The sequence below is a fragment of the Anser anser genome (genome assembly GCF_964211835.1).
Source record: "Anser anser genome assembly, chromosome: 2".
NCBI classification, from domain to species: domain Eukaryota; kingdom Metazoa; phylum Chordata; class Aves; order Anseriformes; family Anatidae; genus Anser; species Anser anser.
The window spans coordinates 112,495,216-112,516,926 of NC_139721.1; the positions used below are offsets into that span (position 1 = coordinate 112,495,216).

The 21,711-nt window shown below is 39.5% G+C and overlaps 1 protein-coding gene across 1 annotated transcript in view; it reads right to left on the reverse strand.

The window, feature by feature from the left end:
• The window catches only part of LOC310895690 (uncharacterized protein), a 242,327-nt gene that overhangs the window by 26,705 nt on the left and 193,911 nt on the right, over positions 1–21,711 (reverse strand). The window contains exon 5 of the mRNA XM_083827285.1: positions 5,624–5,719. Coding sequence (XP_083683411.1) covers positions 5,624–5,719 — 96 coding nt within the window. The remainder of the gene's footprint in view (positions 1–5,623; positions 5,720–21,711) is intronic.

The window sequence follows — 21,711 nt, forward strand, 5'->3', positions numbered from 1 at the left end:
AAAAAGAAAAAAGAAAAAAGAAAAATCTCCTGCCACTGTACCTAAGTGCCTGGGTATTTCTAGTTTTTGTATGCATAAAAAAAAAAAACTGTACAAGAGTTTGGATGTGAAACTGTAGGAACTCCTTTTGGAAACTTAGCTGAACATTAACCTAAAATGTTAATGTATATTTTCAGATTTTTTAATATAAACATTTATTCTGTGTATTTAAGGACATCAGGAATTGTTTGCATGATTTTATATCAGTTTAGCCTTTTCAAGAACAGAATCCAAACAAAAGAAATTACTGAGCATGTTAACTCTAAGTACAAAAAGACAAAAACACAGCCAGGAAAAGAATCCCCAACCACAGGACACATTTTTTTTCACCAATCTGACCCTCTTTTTCTAAATCATTCTTTAGCAAAATGAAGTCCGTTTTTCTTTTGCTTTGCAGAGGTAGTTCTTTTTTTTTTTTTCTTCTTATGAAATATAAGATGTTAAATTACAGTCTTCTGATTCAGCAGGTCTCTCTTTTGAACTCTAGGAGCAATGCTCCCATCCAAAGACTTCTTTAATACTGATAGAGGTAATTTCTGAGAGGGAAGGCTTCCTTAGCTACAGTGCTAATATTTAGCACAGAATTCATCTGGTAGCTTCACTGTTTTAGCCTGGGTTTCCAAATAAGTAATAAAAACCCTAAGAGGCTTGGGGACCACCAGAGCCAGCACTGTAAAGAATTCATGAAGCAGGGCCTGCAAAGGCTGCTACCTTGATATTAGTTCCAGTGCCCGGAGCTTTCTATCTGCATCCGCCCAAGCCTCTTTTGTTATCCCTGACATCGATCCATCCTCGAGAGCATGGCTGTAGGCTAGTAGTTTGAACCAGAGGTTAAAACCAGAGTTGGAAATCGCTACAGCCCTCTCCAAGAAGGCTGTGTGTGTGCCTTCCACCCTTTTGACTCAGCAGAGACACCCATCACTCTTTTGTTTGGAAAGCAGAACTGCTCTCCCCACTTCAGCTCACAGCCAGCAAAAGAAGGCGGCAAAGAGACGGGAAGGTGACAGTAAAAACAAGTAATAACAAGGCTTCACAGAGCCCCGCTAATAAAAGATTAAGAGCACTCTCTGATATCGAGATGGGTTCTGCCAATATATCCAGCACAAAATGGTAAAATCTATTTCTTTCTCTATTTCCTACCTCAATTTATTTATTTATTTATTTGTTTACAGAACTTGCCAGGACCCCTTACTGTGCTTCATTTCCATTACTCTTTCCAGTCTAGTTGCTTTAGTACCAAGAAGATTCTATTTATTTATTTATTTATTTTGTAATATAGTCTAGGGTATTTTTATTCCTTCATGCTTGATAGTAATTTTCTGCAATCTCCTCTGGCCTCTGTGGCCATTTACAATGATTAGCAGTTTGCAAAAGGTAATGAGATTCTATCTTTTCCTTCTCTCTCCCTATCTCTGTTTCCCCTCTCTTCTCCTTTTTCTGGCACAGTCTTTCAGTTATTCAAAATAAACAGACAACTGCATAATTAAGAACTGTAATGCCAACAAGAAAATATAATTGAACCTTCTAAATACTAGAGGAAAGAGAGAGAGAGCTTGATAAGTATTGCTACATTTTCTTTCAAGTCATGGGGTTGGGATTTTTTCTCCCACACATAATTTCTGTTTAGGAACAAAAGATTTTTGTGTCTGCAAGAAAGAGAAGATGAGTGATTTTAGATTTGCATTTTCCCTTCACTAAAGCCTGGCATTTTATTGAAAATAAAAAAGGTTTCCATTCTACAAATGAAAGCATCTGTTTAAATAACAAAACCACTTGAGAAAGAAATTATAGAAAAATAATTATTACTATTTTCCAAAGCAGACATATCCAGAGATCTGTAGAAAATGGCTAGCACTCATTTAAAGGTGTCCCTTTCATTTTTCTGAAACCTCCATTTAAACTGTGGATAAAAAACACATTAAACAATTTGTCCCCATTTCACATGAAATATACTGACTCTTTCAAAAATCTGCAGAAACCTTTTAAATATATCTGTTTTCATAAGGCCTATTTATCAACGTTTGTTGGTCATATATAAAATTAGGGTCATTTTCAACATTTTCTTTTACACTAATATTCAGTGTCAGTGGCCAAGGCTGGCCTCACCCACGTTGGGTGGATGACACTGAAAGAGGCTGCAGCCCAAACTGACCCAGGTGGCTAGGAGGGGAAATAGCTCTACAAAGCAGCCCAGCCTCCTGCTTCAAGGTGCTGAGTGTCATGGCACAGTCAAGGTCTGCCCACACCTCTCGGGTCCTAGGCCAGCGATCTGCCCACTGGACCAAACCAGTGGCTAGAAGGAGGCTTGGATCTGGGGGTGGTGGTCAGGACTTACACAGTTACGCCAGGTATGCACCTACACAGTAATCACTGATCATGAAGTTGAATACCCACCCTGGTGCCTGTTTAACAGCCCAGTGCCTTCTTTTCAGTTTGCTGGACTTGTGAGCTTTAGAGAGAGATCACGTGACCAGGTTGTCCTGCCGATGTCATGCTCTCCACCTCTCCTGCCTGGCTGCTGAGGAGACAAGATGCTTGGCTGTAGGCACTTGCTTCTAGGAGGAGCAGCATGTCTCACAGACAAAAGAACATCTCATACCCTGGGGAAAGGCTTCCTAAGCCAGTCGGACAGCAAGGTATCCCAGTGCACGTCAGGGCTGTGCCCTCCTGCACCCTGAGGAAGATACCATGGGGTTACGTGCTGCTATGACTGCACTGCAGAGACCTTCAGGGGCTGCAAAGAAAAATTTGCAGGGTTTGGTGCAACAGCAGTCCTGTCACGCATTATAAAATGATAAACAGAGTGACAATTTCACCTAAGGTATTCTGTGCTGGCAATTTGCTGTATTCATGGCCATGATGAACCTTGGGAATACCTCCAATATACCTGCAGGACACATTTAGGTGTCTTTATTTTCCTCAAGTTATTGGAAAAAAAAAAAACACAACAACAACAACAACAACAAAAAACCACATTGTTTTTCAGGTGTTAGGAACAATTCTTTTTGGAGGACAGAATATAACAAGGAAAAATAAATAAAATAAAAATTGGGAGATTGATTGTTCTCCTGAATTTGATGTGAATAAAAGAACTAGGAGCCTTAGCCTTGGAGAGAAATTTTGAGTAGCTGCTCTCAGACATCTCCTCAGCCTTGGCAGTACCTAAAAGCAATCGATTTCTCTGCTTTGACCACAGAGCTCCTTCAGCAGCTGAGCAGAGACTCACAAATGCCACTTCAGAGCCCAGGATGTCTTGATTTGGATTTCTCATTAATTCACTCAGACTTTTCAATCCTACTGCCCCTCATGATGAGTATACTTCTGCTGCTCTCCACCTTTGTGAAATAATTTCATAAGTACAGCATTCATGCAGAGATCTGGAAACTGTTTTGAGGCTCCCCTTAGCCTGAGGAAACAATGTCATTTCTCCCACATCCCAAGAGGCAGACAAGGCTGAGCTAAGATCAGACTGTTTCCATTTCTCATTGAAGCTTCATCTTTATGGGGAAGTGAGAGACCAAGGCTAAGAAAGGCACAGCCTGACTTTGTAAACTAGCTATCAATACAGACTCCAGTTTAAGGATTTCTGGTCCCAGATGAGGAATTTACTTATGCATTTTGTATCATAGAATCACTGAAGAAAAAAAAAAAAAAGGAACAAACAACTGAGGAGTTCATAACAAGGGTCAGAGTCTAACTCAGTATACTTCCCCCTGGGTACAAAGACCCAAGAAAAATTAGCCTTTTTTTGTTTTGTTTTGTTTGTGAGTGTTTGTTTGTTTTGCAGGGGGATGACAACCAGCACTTTTTCCTCAATAACCTAATATTTCCTCAAAAATCATTTTCAGTAAGCTGTAGTGGTGACTTCATATTGTCTCCCGTACTGCAGTCTTTTGCAGTCTTTCCATTCTTCTTGTTGAGAGAATAGTATTTGAAAAGACCCAATGATCCTTTTGGAAAAGAATACATAAGTGCTTTGTTGAAGTTCTGTACAGGAGATGCTGGTTTGGCTTCAGTGCATACCAGGCAATACACATTCAAATAAAATGGTCAGCATGGTCCAAGATTACCTAAAGCTTCTCCCTCTGGCCAGGTGGCAGAAGATGGGAGCTACAGCTCCAGAAGCAAGGGACCATGCCAGAACCACAAGCCCTTATGTGCTGTTGTCCATACTACAAAACTGGCAGCATGGGCACAGTCAAGACCAGTCATCCAGACCCATGCTTGGTGGTGGCTCAGGGCTTCAGGATCAGTCCCAACAGGTGCCCCTGAGTCAGCCAGCCTATTTTAGTAAAAAATGTTTAGCTCCCTGGGTTTAAGTCATGCTCTGCTCTGGCCTCAGGGCCAGGGAACAATCCCTAATCTGGTTTCACAAAATCACAGAATTACAGAATGGTTGAGATAGGGCAGGACCTCTGGAGGCCATCTGGCTCAACTCCCCTGCTCGAGCACAGACACCTAGAACAGGTTGCCCAGGACCATGTCTAGATGGCTTTTGAAGATCTCCACAACCTCTCTGGGCAGTTTACTGGCTAGTAGAAATACAGACACAAAGAAGGTTGTCCTAAGAATACGTAGTCAGCCTCAGCACGCTTTATAATTAATTATCATTATTATTACCTTTCATTTACCATTCATTACCTTTCATTTACATCCTTAATGGGATATGTTTTTTTTTTTTTTTGCTATAACAAAGTGCATGGAATTTGACCTAATATGAATATTTACATGGGAGTTCCCACACAAGCTGCTTTTGTTTCACAGAGCACACACTCAGTGCAGCTTCACCCATTGTTTATTTCTCTCTAAGTTCAATCTTGTCCTTTACATTTTCCAGTTGTCATATTGAAGCATTTTGGCACAATTCTCATGCCTATCAAGGACTGGCCTGGCTCATGTAACTTCACCACACTTACACGCCTGTATACACTTTAGCGTTACAAAAACAGAAACTTAACACACTGTAAATAAACCCTATTGTTTTTACCAGTGTGCAAGCCTATTATCATTAGCCTTTACTTCACAGAGGGGGAACATATTCTAACTTATACAGCATGATTTTTCCATTCTCCTGCTGATTTCTCTCAATATTTGATTTTAAACAATTGGAGCTGAATATAGGCCAAGCTTGGACACTTCAGCTGCTTACACAGAAATAATCTCGTCGGTCCCAACTGTGAGCCCAGTCAGTCAAACTGCACAAGAACAGGAAAATGAAAGTGGTCATTCAATTTTCCATGAGAGCCTCAGATGGAAAGGAGTCCAATTTTACCTGGCTATGCTGCTGCTCATGGTGCACAATCTCTTATGTAGGAAACCTGCTTGGCTCTGCCTGGGTCTGGGTGGAGAGGTACAGTCTGGCCCAGCTGGCACCAAAAGATGGATTCAAGGACTGTGTTCATAGAAAGGGGCCACTTGGGTGGCCTGATCCTTTCTCCTTCCTTTAGTTTAACTGCTTAACTGCCACAGTCCTGTGGTGGTGTTTTTTGTAGTTGTTGTTTTTTATTGCATTGTATTGTTTTGTTTTATGGTATCATACCTTTGCTTTAGCTTTGTACCACACTATACTTCATTAATTATGGACCTTTCTTTCTGAAGAATCTTCCCATTCTGGTCTTTCGGAGTACCAGTATCTTCTTCCCATTCTGGTCTTTTCTTAGTTGTTGCTTCTTCTCTTTTCCTGTACGAAGGTAATAGGTTAGATTTTCTTAGGTATACCATGGGGAAATAGGTGATCTAGATGTTCAACTCTTCCTACATTTTTTTTACTGGATGAATATAGAATGGGATTAAAAATGCCATTCTAGATCTCACTAGAATGAGTTAGAGAACTAGCTTTAACTTTATGGTATTCCCTGCTTTGGTTTCTAAGGCTCAAACTGGCTCTCATAGATCCAAACACATACAGGAACATAGTCAATTGGCTCTTTTTTGAGCCCTGCTCAGAAGCATTGCTTTCAGAGATAATACTTTGTTTCAAAATTGATAATTCATTAACAATTCTAGCTGTGATTGTATACATATACTTTCTGAAGTGAATCCGAACAGTGATACACTAAAATTTTCATAATGCCTAGTTTTGTGTTACCACCAAGACATTAAAAAGCGGTTGTTTTTGCAAAGTGGTAAGTGCTCCAATATCTTTCTACATGAATATCAGGAAAAGCAGAATAAATAATACTGTAATTTAAATAATTTCCAGTTAAAAATTCAGCACATTGAAAGTATGAAGTGGTTATGGGTTTTTTTTTGGGGGGAAGGAGAGGGGCAGGAGGATAGAGGGCGGGTTGAGTCTTTCCTGCCAAGCAGGTCTGCCTTCAGACTCTGGCTCATGGATTTTCATTAAAACAAATAAACAATGAAATGGTAAAGAAAGCATTACACAGCTTAAAGCCTGTTCTAGTATCAGATGAATAATAAATAATACATCAGTGTTGGCTGAGCAATGGTGAAATACATTTCTACAAACCACCAGATAATGAGCTCACACAAGGAGCCTTGTGTATGCAAAGGGATTTCTGAAGAAATACAGTGCAGTATAATTGAGAATTTGTTATTGCTAATCCTAAGGCTTTGATTTTCCATCCACCAGCTTTCTTCTTCCTCCGATTTGCCCCAGCTTACTATGTATTGCAGTAAATATATATGTCAACTCAATACAGTCAAAAGCAGAGAAATACAGAAAACAGAGTGCCTGGAGACGGGTGCTAGAGCCAGCTAAAACAATTGCCCAGTTGCTCTGCTAGGAGTAGTGAGAAAATCTAGTAACAATGATTCATTTTTTTATTTTTTTAAGGCCTTATTAAAGCTAAACCACAGCCAACATATTTTAAACCTTACGGATGCCAAGTGACAAAATGTCTTCAGTCTTTTCGCACACACTCTTAATAATCATAACAACATTTTTATATTATTATAGGCAGCATTGGCAGTGTGTTCAATTGTGCATGAAATAAACAGCCCACATTAGCAGTTTGCCTTAAAATTCATGTGATGGTAGCAGCCAGCTTAATTAAGCGCATCTCTCTGGGAAATCAGTAATAATAGTAATGACTAAACCTGCTGCTGACCTGCAGCAGAGAGAAGCCGTTCACATTTCTGAGTTTGAAACTACAGAACACCTACAGCTGCCTGGATCACAATTACTCTGTAACACTGCCTTTGGGAAAAGCAACCAATACCACTCAAATTCATCTTAGTTTGATATTTGTCCCTTTCTTCCTGACCTGACACTATACATAAAGCTTGCTTTTCTTTATCTGAAGAAGGAAGCCTTGGCCAATTTATATCTCCCAGGATCTTCCACTGTTCTGTGACTTTCAACACAGCATTTCAACCAAGTGAGGGGCTACTGGCTGGCTGGGGGGAAGAGCGAAGCAAATACCTTCCCCAAAAGAACTGACTCCAATTTTACAAAAATCATTTTTTCAATTAAAAAAAAAAAAAAAAGCTTTTTATTCAAAAATTCCCAATCAGCTCTAATACTGACAGACTGCAACTTCTGAGAAAAAAAAAAAAGAAAAAAGCCTAAAAAAAAAAAAAAAAAACAAAAAAAACAATTACCCCAATATAAAATGAAATAAGGCCTGGAAAACTTGCTTTGCAAAGACAAAATTGAAAAAGCTGAGGACAAACATTTGACAAAGCTAGAAGGACAAATAGATATTTAGACATCTTTGAATTGCATAAACATAAAGCACAGAGTGAATTTCTGTAGTCAGATACATGCTGTCCTAAAATGGATTAAGGAAAAAATCATGGGGTGTCTTCATAAGAGAAAAAGTCAAAGAGGTGCAGTAGGTTTTTATTGGTGGTTTGTATTTTACTAACAGTAGTAGACCAATGAAAAAGGTTGAAAGGTGCACTACCTTAGTGTTTGGGACTTAGAGGAAGGGATACAGAAAAACTAAAGAAATGGAAATACTAAACAATATAGTCGATACCACAGAGAAAATATAGGAAACACTATAGAATATCCTATATCCACATTGACAAGGAAATGTGCAGAACAACCTCAAAGGACATTTTCAGATTCTTCATTTCTATAATTGCCCAAGGACCATAGTATAAAGAAACTCAATTCAGGGCATAGGACAGCATATACAGAGAGAAGTAAAAAGAGTTGTTGGCAGTCAGTCAGTTAACATTGGAGATACTTAAATTAAAACCATTGCATCCGTCAAAGAAAATCCTAGGAAAAGACATAGGCAATTGCTAAAACTGGCAACAGTAAACAAGAAACAGTGCTTTGTGGCACGGCCAGTCTCTTTCAACAGCTTGAACTGTTCAAAAATGCTCAGTGAGAAAGAAAATGTACAGCAAAGAGAAAAGACATGGAGAGAAACCTTTCTTTTCCCTGCTTTTTCTCCTTATCAGTTAGTAAGATTGTTGCATATCACTTAAGCCAAGCAAAGCAAGAATCAAGAGACGAAAAAAAAAAAAAAAGTGTCTTGTACCCAAAGCAAAGTCTATGGCTATTTATGGAAGACATCATCAGTAATAACTGGTAATCAATAATAACTTGCATTTCCAAGGGGAAATTTCCCACATTTTCCAAATGGGGGAAACAAACAAACAATTGAGCAAACAAAAACTACAACAATAACAAAAATAATTAGAAAGTATTAAGGAAAAAATTAAGAATCCTAACCATCAGAAGTAATGTTTCAGAGGAGGAGCTCAGTGTTCTACTTTCTTGAGTTAAAATACTTTATTTCTTCATCACAGGGTCAAAAGTTTAGCAAGGCTGACTGTGCAAAGCTTGCCTGAAAACTTAAATGGAAAATTTCTAGAAACCATAAATAATAATGAACCATAAAGTACAGGATTGATACCACTATGTGCTTTTGCCCCATGTGGCCAGTGGCCAAACTGACTGTGTTAAAACAAAGTCACTGGCAAAATAAACTTCTTTGAAATGTACATGAAGCCATAAAGGATCCAAAAGGTAACAGTCTCAATATCAGGAATGAGAAGTTAGAATATCTCCAGTAGTCCAGAGAGAACATTTCTGAGATTTTCTTCAAGATGTTTGGTGCCTATAGCCCAGCAAGCAAGCAAGGAATTCAGAAAGAGGTAAGGGAGCAGATGGATTAAAAGATGTTGAGGTTGAGCTGAGTCTTCTGTAGGGTTGCTGAGCTACATTGCGTGCTTCACTGCTGACCCAATACAGAAGCAAAGTTGCCCCATAACTGTGCCATGGAGCTAAAACAGAAAAATAAATATTTCCATGCACTTATCATGTTATCTTTGCTTCAGATTAGGTCTCAGAGTGTTATTGTTACAGGGTCAGACCACAATACCCACACAATCTATACATAATCTGGCTGCCCAAAGTTAAGAAAAAACAGAGTTGAACTTCATTTTTGTCAGTTTTTAGAGACCTTCAAAAGTTTAAAAAGCAAAATAAAACTAACTAAATCTTCTTCACCTCCATATCCATCCCAAGGACCTGTGGAAAGTGGGGGAATTCCTGGGGAATTACTCTGATAATCTGCTCTGCTCTGTTTCAGGAGCCAAGCCCTGAGGCCAGCAGCACAAACAGTGCCTTGTTCTTAGCAGCAGTGGCTGAATCCTCCTGCCATGTGGTGACATTGGTTGAGGGGGAAAGAAAGGGGAGGGGGAAGGGGAGAAGCCTTGCAGTTTCCATCAGTCAGACAGACAGAAAATTGAGGAAGGAGCAGAAGTTGTTTAGGACTGTCTAGCAAGTGACAACTGTTTGATTGGCAGAAAGCCACGATGAGCATGCTGTGCCTTTAAAATAGGTGTCTATCTGCAGCCTGGAATATATTCAAATCAGGTTGCATAAAAAGCTGTTCCAGCTACTTACAAGATACTTAAAGTAATTAAAAGCAGAGAGCTGCCTTTGTCTCTCAGAACCTGTACGGAATTTTAAAGAGAGGGAAAGAAAAAGCAGAACAAAACAAAATAAAAAGAATCATTTCCCAAGGTCAGTTCTAAGGTATTATCATCATTTTCTGCATATAAAATTTACGTTTACATACACAGGGTGGTACAAAGTCACTTCTCTGCTATGCCTGATAAGATACACTGCAGGAGGTGAGGATCCTTCCAAATATAGGAGTACTTAGTCTAAGTAATTTGGATTGTAAAATACACACAGGGACAGATTAACCGAGCTGTCAGCAGGCAGGGTCAGGAGTGGGCAGGCAAACTATTATGCTCCAGCCTCCTGCTCATCTTTCCTTTTGCCTCAGATTCAGTTGCATTAGCCAAAAACGTTATACACCCAAAGATCCAATTTCTGACTGCTCCTGGGGCATTTTAGCAGTGTGGTGCCCAAATACACAGGCGTGAGGAGCTGGCAGTAACTGGGCGCTGCAGGTCGTGCACCGTTACACTGCGGTGTGCACTGGGAACCTCTGGGCGTACCTAATATTTGGAGGCTCAGTCTGCCCCAAGGGCTGGGGCAAGTGGTGATCTAGCCACCCCCCGGCCCCCTCCCAAATGTGCCTCTGCACTCCTGTGACTGGGACAACCCCTTCACCACATAACAAAACAGTCCTGTTCTAATTGGAACATTCTTTTTTATCAGTTGAAATAAACCACAATTAAATCAAACCCCGTCATTTTAGATTTAGTAGTGATAAGACAAGGAGTAATGGCTTTAAACTACAAGACGGTAGATTTTGATCAGCTATAAGGAAGAAATTCTTTACTCTGAGTGGTAAGGCACTGGAACAGGTTGCCCAGAGAAGTTGTGGATGCCCCATCCTCGAATTGTTCAAGGCCAGGCTGACTGGGGCTTTGAGCAACCTGGTCTAGTGGGAGGTGTCCCTGGGACGGGGGTTGGAACTAATCTTCAAGGACCCTTCCAACTCAAATCATTCTGTGATTCTATGACAGGGGAAGGGGGAGGGGAAGGGAACTGATTTATCAGTTTGCAATTCCATCTATTAATAAATAGCAGAGAATTAACCTAATATCCAGGTAGGTACGCTATCAAATTTTTGCAACATTAGTTACAGTTCCTCTTAGCAAAATGCTCTTGACAGGAAAATGGACTTAATGAAAATGGAAACTTTTTGTAATTAAGCTGAAAGGGTTCTCTTACTTTCACAACCCTCCCCCCCCCCCCCCTCCTGCCCCCTGCCCCCCCAGTGTTCCCATGGATTGTCCAGGAAGAAGGCTTTCAACTCATGCATTTCCTAATCAGTATTCCAGAGTATTAAACAAAATAAATCGTCTACTTCCACTATTTATTCCAGGGAGTATTTTATTCTCTAACACTTCAAAAGATTTTATTCCATAAAATAAAACTATTTTATTCTGGTGGATTAAAATATATCAGTTTACCCCATTGACCACTTTTGGGGGAAAATTTGGAATAATTTATTCAATATTTTTCACCTACTGCATGATATAATTTTGAATTTTTCATACTGTATTGAAGTGTTTGAAAACACATACACTATTCCTAAATTTGCTTGTAACATATTCAAACATGCTCAAATCAATCTAAAATGTCAAGGCAATTTTTATTCTGAATACTATTTTAAGGATGTTGGAAATTTCATAATGGAAATACAATTTTTAAATGAAATTACAAAATACCCTTTCAAATGCATAGCATTTTACTAATATCCCACTAGATTGCTCATTGTATATCCACAAATAGTGTCATTTATTCTGAAAGTTTTTTAAATAGTTATAACTTGTCACCAACCAGTAAAATTACTTTAATTCAATGATAAAGGCTACTCATTTTATTAACTATGTTTCTGAGAGCATGTCTAAGCCACTGATAAAATAGGCCAACTTTTATAATACAGTATACAGTCTATGTTTGCAGTGGTCTGTGATGCTTGTCAGTATAACTCGTGTCCTGTATATGCATTTTAAATTACTTGTAAGACGTTTAATTCACTCTACAATACTGACAGCATGGTTTAAAACATGTCATTGACTCCTTATAACTTTAAAACAAAACCTTTAAGATTGGTTACAATGAAGGGAATAGAAACCAAACACTTAGTATGTCACAAGCTATATGGGAAGGAATCAGAGATTAAAAAATGCCACACAGGCTAAACAATATATTATATAATCTGAAAGACTCGGGTGGTCATTATTAATGAAAAAGAGCATCTTATTGTCTATGTTCATTAAGCCTATGTGGTTGCCTCATGAGGGTTGTACTATAAGGTATACATATCATGAGGTTATACAAATCTCATTTTACTCTCACAAAAGGAGAAGCACTGCATATATCACTGCAAGAATAGTAAGCAATAATTCAGAGCCCCTGGAGAAATTAAAAAATTCACCCTGGAAAATGGTCAGCTAAACTCTTAGGAGAGAAATATTCCCAAGTATAGAAACACAGAGTAGAAGCATGAAAAAGAGCAAAGGGAGCATGAATTTACAATACCCCAAACTCTGAGGAGGGGCCAGTACAGTTTAGCTCTCCAGATACAGGACATCACATCATGATCTTGATGAAGATCAGTCTGCTGCAATATGCTTAGTGTGAAACATTTCTCTAACAGAAATATATCAAGTAACATATTGGAAAAAAATCTGACAAAAGCAGGAAAAAAAATGCAAGTAATTTTATCCACCAATCCAAACTTATCTCGTCTCTCTATCATGATGACCCATAAGCCTCTTTGCTCCAGACTTGTCTCCTCCTTTACAGGCAAAAATCTGGACCTGTCTCTCTGACATCTCCTCATGGGTGTTTAGCTGTCAGCTGAAGTTCACGGTGGTTAAAACAGAGCTGTGATGCCTCCTCCCCCACTTGGTTTCTCAATCTCTGTAGACAACACCATTATTCTGCTTGTCACTCAGGCTGGTAGCATGGGTATCACCTTCAGAGATCAGTCCAAGCTAGCAGTTTGTCATTTTAACCCAGCTGAAGCAGGAACTGCCACCAAAAAATGCAACTCAGTTTTCCTGGATGAGGTCAGAACTGGGTCAGCACCCCAACCCAGCACTGCTCTATGAAAACTAATGGAAGCGGGAGGCACATGCAGTGGGGGTGTCACTTTTGATTACAGCGTGTTCAGCCTTGAAACAATCATGCAGTCTAAGCACCAGTGCTTACATCTGGATTTTTTTCTACACTTAGTAAGATAAGGATCCTCCCATGCAAGTGCAGAGGTGAAACTCCACACATCTAGCTCCCTCACGGTCCTTGAAAAACGTAATCTTGCATAGCTGAGATCTGTCCAGAATGCTACAGTCTCTGAAGTTGCTTTGACCATAGGTATCCATGCTATACACTCTTCATTACTGCCCTTCCTTTGTCACATGCAACATTGACCACTTACTTTCACTTTGAGAAACTCCTGATTTTACAACTGTCCTGCCAGTCATGTTGGCCATTGTTCAAACATCCACTCTTTAGCTGGCTTAAACTTATTTTTTAGCGTCATAATTAAAGCACAAAGCTTCAGCTGCTTTTAACTGGAGTATAGTCCCTGGCCTCTGGACTGATCTCATCATTCTCCACCTGCCTTACAATTCATATGTGAGATCTGCCCAGAAGTAGGGGACAAGCCCTTCATCTTGTCCTGAGTTTGTATTGCAGCTGGCATGTCTTCATTCAGGACCCCCAAGATTTATAAGAACTATAAGAGCAACATGGTTAATGGGAAAAGTGTCGACAGTTTTAAAAATAAATGTAGTGGGTAGAATGTGAGTAGTGAGTAGAGCATATTTTATGGGTTGATTGGCCATTAGCTGTTCTGCCACAACCATAGGAAATATATTTCCACTCTGCTATTATAGGAAATCCACTCTCAAATGATCTCTTTCCTGTTACAGCAAATATACATGATAAAATGTCCAAGAATGATCACAAAGAGAGGAAAAGATCTTGAGACAAATACAATAAAAAAGTTAAGTAAAATAAACTTCAAGCAAAATCATTTATTAGGAAAAAATATGCATTGACAATACAATGGATCAGCCCACAGAATAATCTCTGGAGGGCATAGATGGAAATATCATCATTCAATGTATTTGCATATAGACAGGACAAAGCACACCAGATTGTATGGTACAGCAAGAATAAATCTGCCTTAGCATGGGAATGAGTCATGTGCTTTAATTATAGGTGGTCTGGTGATGCAATATTAAAAACTAGACACAAAAAAAAAAAAAAAAAGCTGTTTTCTGATTCAACATTCAGCCTAGACTTAACAGCACTTTCTTTTTCTAACTTTTATGATTTTCATTTCTCTGAAGTATGTTGGTGTGGCAAGAGTATTTGAAGTACCATGAAACAAACATGGTGGAAGGGAGATAGATTAAAAAAAAAAATAATAAACTTTCAAAGCCTAGTTCCTGCTAGAACTTTGTCTTCAGTTAATGCACACAATGGTGCTGCAAATTGTTAACTTTGCCCTCCCTGCCCTATTTCAGTGGCTCTGAGCTACACCCCCGAGCACAAAGGAGTTAGCCCAGCTAGAGAACACCTCACCTTGCACATGCATAGCTCCTAGTAACATAAAATCTTCAATTTAGTCTCTGTCACAAGAGTTTCTGCTTACCCTCAATAACCAAGGGGAAGAAAGAGTAGCCAGAGAGAGTCTACACCTTGGTAACACAGCCCTCTCCAGGACATCAGCCTCCTGTGAGTCATAGGTAACAAGGCGTAAATGAGAGCTCAGAGGTTACTACAACAAGGCCAGGGACCAGCATTGTTCCCAGCTGGCCCTGGAATGAGAGAGGCATAAAAGCAGTTAAAGCTATTTTTTTCTTCCCCACAGTGACATACAGCTGAGCACAACTTCTGACAGTTAGGAAAATAAACCTTTTAGTTCCAGCTTGCATATATTCATCCAAATTTCAGGGCTTAGTACAGAGAACCTGTATTTATTTGTTTATATGATTTAGTTTAAAATGATTATTAAAAAGTAATTATACACAGCAAACTGTATAAAATCAGTTAAAACTAGACAAGCTGAAAATTATCCTGATTGTTTTCCCCTTGCAATGGTTAGCTGATATACCTTTCTCTCGATGAGCAGGATCATGAAGAAGACAGCATCACCTTGCAGACAGTGAAGGAACAGTTGACACTTCTATTCAAGAAAATTAGCAAATTCTCTACACAGTCCTGACTGATCACCAGGTCTTCCAAATTACATTAAAACACTTCATACGAACATTGGAGCAAAATTAAAAGCAAGAATTAAATTGGGCAAGGTTAATTTAAACAGCAAGCAAAGGGATGTGTTCCTGCCTGGTGTTATAAACTAGCAGCTGATAATGTTCACCTATTCTTTGTCCATAAGCTTTCAAGCCTCAGACTTTTAGAATGGAAATGACTTGTCCGCATTACAGAAAGAGAAATGTAGGTATCATCCATTTAGCACATTCTTGATTTCTATGTAACGTAGGAAGGAAATACTGCAGGCACTATTCTTGGTATCAGATGATGCAATCTCCCAACACAGGTGTGTGAGGAAAGCCAGTGTTAGTCTCAGAGACCACAGGTAGAGTCAGTGCTGGCAGGAAACAGGTGATGATGTAGCTGTGAGCTGCTTGATGGTACTCATCATTACCTGTCACTTAAAATAAATTTTGCTAAACAGTTCCTGGACCTGACATTTTGCTCTTTAGCACATGACCCTGAACTCAGCAAATTACTGAAATAAACCAAGATTTTCTGTTTCATTGGTGCATTTGGCACTGCTGGCAGCTGTTTGACGTGGCAGCCCTGGAAGGCAACACCCACTGCCTGCTGCAGACAGGGGCAGCCCCAGGGACAACCCTGCTGTGGTGCCAGCCCCAGCCAACACCAGCCAGCTATTTGTTTCCTCTTGGCTATTTAAACAGCTGTCCTCTCATGATTTTAATTTGCTGCCATGTTCAGAACTGACAGAGAATGACACATCACGGGTTGTTCATTACTAGTCCCCTGACACTATTCATTCCCCCCTCAAATTTTTTCCCTTCAAATTCTTTCAAGTACATAAGCTAAAACTTTGTTTCTGAGCATGTAAAAGCTAGAAAGCACAGGGGTGACAAGTTCTGTCTGGAATGATTAAAATATCAATTTATAAAATCATAGAAGAGCCTGAGTGGGAAGAGGCTTGTTGAGTCCAACTCCTTTCTCCACGTGGGACCACCCCAAAATCAGACCATGTGTCTGAGAGCATTGTCCAAATGCCTCTTGACCTACAACAGGTTCGGTGCCATGACCACTGCCCTGGGGAGTCTGTCCCAGTGCCCGACCACCCTCTGGGTGCAGAACCTTTCCCTAACACCCAGCCTGACCCTCCCCTGTCCCAGCTCCATGCCGTTCCCTCGGGTCCTGTCGCTGTCCCCAGAGAGCAGAGCTCAGCGCCTGCCCCTCCGCTCCCCTCGTGAGGGAGCTGCAGGCCACCATGAGGCCTCCCCTCAGCCTGCTCTGCTCTGGGCTGAACAAACCAAGGGACCTCAGCCACTCCTCATATGTCTTGCCCTCTAGACCTTTCACCATCTCCATAGCCCAAATTAACCAGGTGGTTAATACTCACTCCATCCTCCTGTGTTGGGCCTGATTGCATATTGACCAGAGTGATGACCTGCAGTTAACTCCTGCTCACCCCTGCTGGATCATCACTTTGCAGTTCCACTGGGTCGGACTGGCACACATGCATGGATGAGCTGCTTCCAGACCAGCTCAGCTCTGGAGGAAGCACAGCAAATGGAGCCAGAATGGATAAATTCCCTATGAAGCCCAGTGGAACTAGCTTGATCAGTGTTTTGCTCTTGTCAGCCTAGCCCAGGTCCCCGTTGCCCTAGCAAACTGAGAACCCTCTCTCTTCTGTAGGCAGGCGTGTAGTCACTAGCCATCAAAACCAATGTAAATATTGGAATAGAAGGGACAGTACACAAGTGGCAAATATTGATCTCATCTGCAGCAATATAAAATCATTGATTGATGAGTGGCGCAACACACACCACTACCTTCAGACTATAGACATGGCGTTTTTTGCCTCCTAGAGCCATCAAGGAGCACCAAAGATTACTTCTAACCAACATGGGGAAATAATTCAATTAAAATAATAAAAAACTCATGTGGCATACTTTTACAAAAAACAACTGACTCTACTTCCTATTGGTGGAGTTCCTTGTTTTTTTGATGCTGTCCTAGGTTATTTTTGTAAGTGGTTTTGCCATAAAAACAGAAATCATCCTGAAAATTGGACTAGAAGTCTTCTAATCCCAAATCCTTTCAAGCATAAATGGGCTATTTCATGTTAGTTTAAATTAATTATTGTATATACATTATGTGCACAAAATCGCTTCAGAAAAGGAAGGAGAGGAAGTCTGTACTAGATTATGCCAGATTAATTTCAGTGCAACTCCCTCAATTTCAGTAAGAATAATTTACACTATTATTACTAGGAGCAAAATATGTCACAATGTCTGGCAGCTAATGGAAACCCAGTAGCTCTGGCAGATGCAGTGCCCAGACTTCAGCTTCCTTTGTATAATCTTGTATTTTTTTCCCCAGTGATTAAAGCAAGTACAGAGAGAATCCATCAATTTTCACCTCTCTCTGATTACTCTTAGGGATTATTACTTTGAATGAAGTCCTTCCAAAGTCTCTTCTCAAAGAAATACAGCAAGTGGTAATTTATTCTCAAGATTTTTTTTTCTTTCTTAAAATTAGATGCTGAGTGTATAATGCAGTCCAGTCATTCAGAAATTAACAATACCCTTGTGCTTTAAGCCTCTTCTTAAAAGAAGTCACCTTTTTTGCTCTTATTTTCTCTATGAAAATCATTATTTGTATTAACAAAAGCTGATGGATTGTTTGGAATAGGAAAGTGAGTTATCCAATGCAAGATGAACATAAAACTTGGTTAGTTTACTGCTACAGAAAATGTTATGGTAAGAGAAATATATAAAAGGAATGATCAATAAAAATGGAATTTTATAAATTATTGATCAAGCCTTCCATCAGCAGTTTACTATCTGTTTTGGACTGTAAGCTGATGTACTACCCAAACACTAAGAATAGATCGTTGAAGAAACAGGAGTAGGTTAGAAAGAAGTCAGAACCTCCAAGCAAGAAGACTGAGGAAAGCTTCTGCATGGTCAGGAGATCTTGTCAGACAAAAGCATTTTGAGGAAAAAATCTCACAGCACACATTATTTAGCAATCCAAGATACATCTCATAAGAATGCAATCTAGCTAAGGAGATCAAATGGCTTTTCTACCCATCTGCCCCTGAGAAGAAGTTATTTTAAATAGTAGTAAAACAAATAAATAAATAGCAATTAAAAAAAAAAAGCGCACAGGCGCACAGATCATGACAATCAATAGGGAGAAAAGATTAGACAGAGGAGAGGAAACCTTTAAAACCAATCTGAGAAATCAGTGTGCTGCAAATCATGGACACAGTTTATGTTTTCTTTAGTCACAGCTTACATTTTGTTACTGTTCATCCCAGCACACTGAAAGTGTTCAGCTTTGGGGCTTCAAAATATTAGAAAATATGACTGTCAGGGAACTAGAAAAGAGGAAAACCGGGGTCTGGTTAACTTAATAAATAAATAAAAATGCCTAGGGCACATTGTTGTATTCATTAGATGTATTTACTTGGCTGATTTCCAAAAAGATGCAGGGAAAAGGCAGGGCAGTTACACCAAGCCTGGAACTGACCACGATTAATGAGTTGTAACCGAGACAGACAAGAGCAGTTTCACAGCAAACAGATTTCCATTGTTCATTAGAAGTTAGAAAATGCTTCTGTTTAGAAAAATACAAGCTGTATCCAAGAAACTGTCAGCTGCTGTTATCAATATTGCCTCTCAAAACTTGACCCATTGCCCAGAAGTCCACTGAGTGACCTTGCTCTCAGTGACTTGTGGTGGTAAAGCAATATCTATAAATAATGCATTAAAAGTGTCCTTCCATGTTGGCAGGTTCACATTTGTCAGGTATTTCCATACTATTCCAGGCCACTTTTTATGGTGCTCTCTTAATATGCTATGCATTTTTTCTACAACTGCTTTCATATGAATGTATCCCTTACTTAAATATATATTTTAATAATGACATGTGTCTTCATCAAATTCAATCTGAAAAACAACAGTTGGTGAGTGCAATGGGAAAAAAAAATCAGGGATATCAGAAAAAACATTGGCAACTTTACTACTTTTTTTTTTTTAATGCTGTTTATTATGAAGGAGCAACTTGCATGCTAATGGCATTTTTCATGTAATCTGATGATTCAAGTGCTTTACAAAGCAGTTAGCTACATACATAGGAATATGGAATACTATTATAGGCAATTAGGCATAAGCAGGGATGTGACTCACCCACTAAACTCAATAACCATCCCTTTATCATTAGATCATTAAAAATAGGCATAGGAGGTACTAAAAGTGGGAAACCTCTGCCTCTGCAGGATTACTAGCCCCCTAATGCATCTTTGCACTGCACTCAGCTCTCCCAGCAATGAACACTCCACGGTCCTTGGCACTGTTACCTCTTTATTTAACAATCTCCAGTATTAAATAATTTTCCCAACATCTAACATAAATCAAACTCCTGAACTTATTGAAGTCTGCTTTCTTGAAATTGATTTTCTTTAACCATGAACTGTATCCTTTCCTAATTGTTGCCTTTCTCCTTCACATTTTCTGCAAGACTTTGTAGCTCTCCCCATTAATTCCTTTGTTCTCCATCCATACAAAAAATTTTATCCCAACATGGTCCAATAACATTTTAGACAATTCCTATTGTCCAGCTGCAGCCCATCCCCAACAGGTAGTTAAAAATCTCTGTTGACAGTTGGATATTGAATAGTTTTGCAAGGTTAAATCCTTATCTATCTGATCCTTCCAGTGTGATGGAAATTCCCTTACTTTATTACAGATATACAGGAGACATCTACCATGAAAATATCCGTGTTCTTTCCTCCTTTTTCCATGACCTAAAGACTATCAAATTTATCCTTACTAGTTGGACTATTTTGTTGTAGATATCTTTTATTCACACCTCATTTCACTCTCTTCTGGCATTCAGTTCTTTCTGAATGAATGTTGCCCTTCTGTTTTAATGCTTGATTTTGATTGTTTATATTTAAGTGCGATGGTGTACTGGGACTTTGGGGTCTTACTTTTTTTTTTTTTGTTGGTTGGTTGGTTGGGTTTGTTGTTTGTTTGTTTTGGTTTGGTTTGGTGTTTGTTTGTTTTTTTCTTTCAAACTGTCTATGGCTTCCTGTGAGCTTGTAACACCAAGTTCATCTCTGAGTCTAATCTTTGCAAGGTTAGCAGGCATTGGGCCAAAGCCGTTCCTCTCCTACCCTGAGAAATGAACACCATTCCTGCACTTAAAACTACCTGATGGCTCCAGGCAGGGACTAGGGAAGAGCATTTTCCTTCAGCAGCTCAGTCTCACAAAAGACAGAACATATTATATTTTCTGAAATTGCCTTTAATTCCACTCCTATAGAATGCAAGAGAATAAAAGAGAGACATACTTGGCATATATTCAGAGCAGACTCCTTCATGGGGCTGGAGAACACAGAGAAAGAGGAAAGTAGGCCATCTTAAAGAAAATGAAGATCCAACAAGTTCTTAAAGCTGAACAACCTTATTCTAGGGGATCTTGGCTTTTAGTTTTCAAGTTAGTACCATCTGTGCATTCTGAGTGATTGCATTTGGATCAGAGTTGTTCTAACAGGCAGCCCTGTAGGGATCAGCAGTGCTGTGGTGCCCTTCTGCAGCTGAGAGATGCCCCAGAGGAGTCCTGAAGTTCAGCAGGAACAGAAGACTCACGTCAGGCAATCTATGAGACTTCTTCCTGCTCTTAATGGTTTTCTCATACCTTTGCTTCCAATTTTGTAATCAGGAACTTACTTCTTTGATGCACCTGACACACTTGTGGTTATATTTTTAAACGCTATTTCAATTTTTGAGGAAGATTTCAAGTGACACTGAAAACATAAGACACAGAAATAAACAAAATTTTAATAACTCAGTGTTACAGACAAATCCATTTGATGCCTAGGAACCAAGGCAAATTTGGAGTACTTTAGCAGCTGGGATGTTTTTCTGACCAACCTGCAAAGAAGGGTAAAAGTATCAAGGGCCAAGACATGGAAAGTCATTCCACTGAGACACTAACCAGTGCCTTCTCGCAAAGGACAAGTGACAGAGACACAGTCCAGAACTATAGGAATACCCATGTTGTTACAATATATAAACAAGAAGTTTTGGGAAAATTTCCAGGATTCTGTACCACATTCATATCACCCACACAAGTTGTCAGGGGAGAATTATCTGCTTTTTCCAGCACCTATCAACAAATAACGTGTCCCAGCCTCTTGACCATGTGAAATTGTGAGTAATCTCTCATTCTTATACCTCATAGACTGTTTTGTGTAACCATGACATGAACCACTGTCTTAGCTGCTAGAAGGCCATGTGGATTGTGTAAAGGGCAGTAGATAACCCGTAAATTTCTAGTAACTCTCAGGTCAATGCTGGCTAACCAAGAGCTACTTCTGGGTGGGGAAGAAGATGGTCCCAAGTTTAAGTGATCTGTAGTTTTTCCATTTGTGGGCATTTTTGCAAGTGTTTAACCCATCCTCAAAAGACATGGTCCCTAGATAAGAGCAAGTCTATTAATTTACTTTTCTGGCTCTGAAAAGAAGTCTTCATTTCATGATACAAGTGTATCTGTAGTAACCAGGACAT